The sequence below is a fragment of the Bos indicus genome, chromosome 18, assembly GCF_029378745.1.
Source record: "Bos indicus isolate NIAB-ARS_2022 breed Sahiwal x Tharparkar chromosome 18, NIAB-ARS_B.indTharparkar_mat_pri_1.0, whole genome shotgun sequence".
Lineage (NCBI taxonomy): Eukaryota > Metazoa > Chordata > Mammalia > Artiodactyla > Bovidae > Bos > Bos indicus.
Genome location: NC_091777.1, coordinates 9,092,570 through 9,098,569, shown reverse-complemented (window position 1 = coordinate 9,098,569; position 6,000 = coordinate 9,092,570). Strand labels below are relative to the sequence as shown.

At 46.6% G+C, this 6,000-nt stretch overlaps 1 protein-coding gene across 1 annotated transcript in view; it reads right to left on the bottom strand.

The window, feature by feature from the left end:
- Positions 1-410: 410 nt before the first annotated feature.
- Positions 411-6,000, bottom strand: part of PLCG2 (phospholipase C gamma 2) — a 157,785-nt gene continuing 152,195 nt past the window's right edge. Inside the window, exons 32-33 of the mRNA XM_019979736.2 lie at positions 1,332-1,516; positions 411-732 (exon numbers count right to left, since the gene is read on the bottom strand). Of these exons, the coding sequence (XP_019835295.2) occupies positions 690-732; positions 1,332-1,516 (228 nt within the window). The 3' untranslated portion in view covers positions 411-689. The remainder of the gene's footprint in view (positions 733-1,331; positions 1,517-6,000) is intronic.

Here is a 6,000-nt window from a genome sequence, read left to right as displayed (position 1 = left end):
AGGCCGCGGGGGTAAGAAGCTGGCCAGTCCTTCACGGGGCTCTGGTCTCTGACAGGCTTGTAAGTCAGAAAGCCCCCAGCTTGCCACCCTTGACCCCACTCACCCAGCAAGTCCCTGTCCTAATGAATGGCCCACCCCACCCTTCATGTGCGGCTGCAGGCGGGTCCAGCCACCAGAAGGAGTTCAAGTGCTCTGAGCTGGGGCAGGACTGGGTCTCCTCTCCAGGCCTGGTGAAGTCCGAGGCCTTCAGTGTGAGATCATTTGCCTTTTAGTTCAGATCCTTTTCAGAATCTAATGAGTTAGTTCCTTACAGACCCAGCTCATCTTCTGTAGAAGTCAGTTACCTGGGTCTTTAGAGGCCAGAGAAGGAATCCTGCTCACTCTACAGCTCGTGCACAGAAGGTCACTGATCGAGTTTCACTACATTTATTCAGGGAGGTTTGGAACGTGAGAGGCCTCGTGTGAGCACATTTTGGGATCCTCTTTAGAGACTGTAAGTTAAGAAAGTGTCCAAGATGAAAAGGTTACCCCAACTCATGCTACTTGGGTCTCCACATATGTCATCTCGGTGACAGGCTGGAGGAGTGACGACCTCACACGTGAGCATGTTCCCAGGGTCTGAACAGAGCACACGCTCCTCCATGCAAGCTCACACGCATACACGACATGCTTACACATGGACCCAGCTTCTATGAGTAAAACTTGCTGTTGCTGACTCTCTTCTCTCTTAACCTGAAATAAAACAGATTTCACTGTCATCCATTAGTCTAGGACTCAAGGATACATGGCAGACTTGGGGAAATGGACCCCAGGCAAGAAACCTCTACAAATCTGTATCCTCACTGGTCTTTGTCCTGGGGTCACTGCTGCTGTGCAGGTGTCGTCAAGATGAAATGAGAATAACATGGAGAAGGCATCTCCATGCTGTGTCCACGGAGATCACTACTGACATTTTCTTGGAGATAGTTTTGGTGGAGCAAGACTCTGGCATACCTGGCCGTCTGTCCTTAAGTGTCTGCAGCACAACTCAGAGCCCCCCTTGTTGGAAGTTGGGGGGATTCTGCTTTAATTTAGGACCCTGGACAAGCCCAGGCTTGGGAGGACAAGAAGGGCTCCTTAAATGGTAGTGGTCATTGCTTATTTTCACTCTTTCCTGGGCGTGCTCAGGAGGACAGTTCAGCTCAGGGAAGGTGCAGATGCTTGAGCTCTTAGTATAAGTAACTCATGGAGCCAAGAGAAGAGGGGTCAGGGCTCAGGCTTTCTGAAGGGGGAGGCTTGCCCTCAGCCCTGGCCCAGGCCTGACCTCACAGTGGCTGCAGGCTGTGACCCACCTGCGGTTGCACTTCTCCTGGTACAGCTGCAGCTGGTTCTCGTTGACGTTGAATTCTCTGACCAGGGCATCGCGGGTGGCGCTGCGCAGGTTCTGGTGGGTGTCGTACAGAAAGAGCTGGTTGTTCAGTTCTTCTTGCCGCCTCCGCAGCTGGCGGCAGGAGGAATACAGCTCCTCTTCGCTCTCCTGGAGAACAGAGGGGACGACAGCCATGGGGAGACGTGCCGCCTGGAGGGGAGACTGCAGGGAGCACGGGGCAGACCCGATCGTCTGCGGGGTTCCCAGAAGAGCCAGGGCCTATCTTATTCAAAGCAAAAAATGGTGCTTTTAAAAGATCTCTAAGGGATGGCTACTCAGGAGGTCAGTCTAGTGCTGTTATACCGATGCAGTGGACCGAGTGAGAGACTCCAGTGCCTCCAAAGCGTGCGTGGATATACACAGGTGGGCTTCTGCTGACGCTGATTTCTACAAGTGGACTCTGACCATACACTGGTCTGAAATATTTTTCCCAGGTTAACGACCTAACAGACTGCTGTGGGCACCCCCCCGAGCAAACAGGCAGAACTCTAACTTTGGAGGTGGGGAGAGCGAGGGTGAAAGTTATCCTGACCACTGGCAGAGGTGCCGTGGAATGAAATGGCGATTGTCTTTGCACAAGGGGTGAAGATAAAGGGACAGTCCTTACTAACGGACGCAGCCAGTGAGTGAGGCACTGAGAAGGGCCAGTGCCGACTGTGCTTAAGTGTCTACTCTTCCTCAAAGACACCAGTTTTCCTTCCTGCTAATACTAAAGCGAAACAAAGCAAGAGCCATGTTGACGTCACAACACTCAGCTACAAATGGTCCCGTCACCTTCTCTCCACCTGACAGAAAACAACTTCTTTAGACTTCATATATGTAACGACTGTTTGTGATCTGTTTGTCTGAAATTCATCTTTCCTGCTAATGCTTATATAATTGGAGGCCTTCATCTCTGTTTCTGAATCCCAAAGGATTTATAGATGTTATATAATTTAGTCATTAGTAGTCCATATACATGTGATATAACAAACATCCAGGAAAGTAAATAAAGCATATATACAGTTTAGTGAGTAACTATAAAGCAAACAGCGGTGGAGCCACCAGCAAGTCAAAAAGTAGAGCGTTATCCACTCTGTGAACCCCTCCCAATCAGGACTCCCTCCTTCCCTCTTAAAATTTTGTATCAATTCTTTCCTGGCTTTCTTTGGAGTCTTGAGTTATTTCCAAAAAACTTAGTTTTTATATTCTAAAGTGAAAGTGAAGTCGCTCAGTCGTGTCTGACTCTTTGCGACCCCATGGACGGTAGCCCACCAGGCTCCTCTGTCCATGGGATTTTCCAGTCAAGAGTACTGGAGTGGGTTTTCTCCAGCGGATCTTCCCGACCCAGGGATGGAACCCAGGTCCCCCGCATTGCAGACACACGCTTTACCACCTGAGCCACCAGGCCAGTCCATTGTATTCTAAGGCGATGGTTATTCTGTTTTGCCGTACGTGTATCTTTGTCACCACTGTGTTTGCACTGCATTCCTTCTTCCTTACTATGGTCATTCTTTTAGCAAAGTTTATTAGTAGTAAATCAAGTCTTTTTTATCTGAAAATACCTTCATTTTCCCCCCACTCTTGAATGGTAGCTGCTGGATGTAGAATCCCCGACCCACAGCTGTGTCTACGGCCTTGCGAAGGCGCCCCCTCAGCGCTCAGGCCGCTGCCGCTGCACATGGAGACATGCTGCTCCATGCCAGTCCTCTGCAGGGATCTGTCTTTCCTCCTTTCCACACTGCTGTGTTTATATTGGAGGATGTTTTTCTCTTCAGTGCTAGAAAATTCTCCTCCCTGAATATTTCAAGTATTTTATGTTGGAGCCTCTCATTTTACCCTATTTTTTCCCCTTTTAATATATTTTTCTTGTTTTGCTGTATTAAAGCAAATTCCCCAAACACAATCTTTACATTTATTGTTTCCCTTAAAGGTACCCATTCTGGAATTTCCCACTTACTAAGCTTTAAAGATTCCCCCAACCCAGGATTTTTCAATTTGTATGTTCCAGGATTTCTTTTTTCCCCCAAACTTTAACCTTTTTATTTTGTATTGGGGTATAGCTGATTAACAATGTTGTGGTCGATTCAGGTGAACAGCGAAGGGACTCGGCCGTACATATATTAATACATGCATCCGTTCTCCCCCAAACCCCGCTCCCGTCCAGGCTGCCACACAACATTGAGCAGAGTTCCCTGTGCTGTATATACAACAGGCTCCAGAGATTTCTTAACTGGTCATTTCATTCCTACATGTTTTTGATTAAGTTTTTTAAATGTATGTATCCACTGGGTTCTCTTTTTAAGAAGTATTTGTTTTCAGTTATTTTCAGAGTCACTGGAGTCAGTTCCCTAGCTTCTGTGCTTGCTGGCTGTGTCAGCGTTATTTTCCTTGAGTGCTAAGACATTCCCCTGCAGGTTCGCCTGGAATGGCAAGCTCCTCCCTCCCTCAGGCTGCACACTGCCCTCTGCCCTCTGCCCTCTGCCCAGCCCGGAAAGCTTCTGTGTCTTAACGTGTGTTGTATGTAGGCAGCAGTTCCCTCCAGGTCTATTCAGAAGGTGCCATCGCCCTCAGAAAAAAGGCTTCCGAGGAATTTTTATGAAGCCAGCACAAGAAAACCTGACCCAAAACATCAGTGAGTACCAGTGAGAGAGCCCTAAAGAGAACGGTAACACGCACAGCACAGACGCTCGTTAGACAATCAAGCCTACTGTGTTTCATTATGAAATTCCTTCCTCCTTCTCTTAAGCAAGCAGACACGCCCTTTCTCTGCTTCCCTTCTCCACTGCGTCGTCTCCATCAGCAGCACAAGCACATCTTCAGAAGCTCTTGGTTCACCCACCAGCTCCCCACCCACCCCTCTCGTCACCTTCACAGCCAGTGTCCTCGAATAAGTCATATGTTCCTCATCAGTGTATCATGTACATCATGCATATCATGTTCTGCATTTTCAGTTTTTATTAATTATATATACACAAAGTTTAAAGAGCCACTAAGAGCTACTAGGATTATTACAAAAAAAAAACAAACCCAGCTGACTCCTGGGCCCCCCCGCCTGCCCCCTGATCCCTGCTCCCCAAGGTGAGCAGTTGTTTTTTGGTGATTAACCCCACAGTTCTAACAGAAACAAAAACAACGCACTTACACCGCAAGTTCTTGGTTCTCCAGGTTTTAGGGATTATCTTGGGAGAGGACGATTTAGCTATTTTCTGCACACATTCTCTTATCTTCCCCCATGGAGATAAATCCATTTAGGTTATACAAATTTATGTTTACATTGCAGTTTTATTATTATTCCCACTTTGAACCCTTCCATCTTCTTTTACCCCTTGTTTTAGATAGATTGTGTGTGTGTGTGAATTTAGAGTTTAAAAATCCTTGAAATCTTGGAGAACTCATGTTACTAATAAGCTTTCTCTGGCCTGTGACAGAATCTTCATGGAATTCTCTACCTGGGGGTTGTTTCTGCTTGTTTTCGCCCCTACCGGTGCTTTTACCTTTTAACTTTTTTCTGTTGACATGTAAACTTACAGAAAAGTTGCCATGACAGTTCAGCAGTTTCCGTACCCTGCACCACCCGGGTCCCCAGGGTTACCATCCTCTACAAACAACCTCAGTACAACGGTCAAAACTAAGAAACCAGCATTGGAGCACACTAGTTACTAAAGCAGAGAGTCTCTGTGGTTTTCACCCGCTCTCCCACCCTGTCCTTTTTCTGGTCCACCATCCAGTCCAGGCCCCACAGCACACGCCGTTGCGGTGGCTCCCAGTCCTCCCGTCTCTGACTTTTCCTCAGGGCCCCATCCACCTTCCACTGTCCATGACCTTGACCCTTTGGAAGACTGCTGGTCACTTGCTTTGTAGAACATGCTGCATTTCAAGGGTTTGTCTGGGTTTTTCTCGTGATTTGAGGTTCTGCAGCTTTGGCCCAAATGGCGCAGAAGTGAGGTGCCTTCTTGGGAGGTATGTGATGTCACATATTACTGGTGGTGACACTGATCATTTTTGGTTAACATGGTACCTGCTGGGTTTATCCACTGTACAGCCTGTTTTTTTTCCAATTAAATTTCTTAGTTCGAGGCACTTTATGTAAATAACCTGTTCCTCTCAAAGTTGAACTTTAGCATCCGTTGATAGATCTGGACAGTTGTGGTTCCATGGTGATTTTCTATTTCCCTCATCTTGCATGAATTTTTTTTCAGTGTTTATTTTTTTTTATTCTTAATGGAAGTATAGTTGATTTACAATGTTCATTTCTTCTGTATAGGAAGAGACTCACTTATATATGCATTCTTTTCCGTATTCTTTTCCAGTATGGTTTATCCCAGGATATTGAATTTAGTTCCCTTTGCTGTACAGTAGGACCTTGCTGTTTATCCATCCTGCATGAAATAATTTGCATCTACTACCCCAGACTCCGTCTGTCCCTCCTTTGCACCTTGGCAACCACGAGTCTGTTCTTCTTCTGTTTCTTAGGATCACTTGTGCCGTATTTTAGATTCCACATGTAAGTGATATCGTGTGGTGTTTGTCTCTTTCTGATTGACTTCACTCAGTATGCTAATCTCCACATCTATCCATGTTGCTACAAATGGCATTATTTCATTTATTTT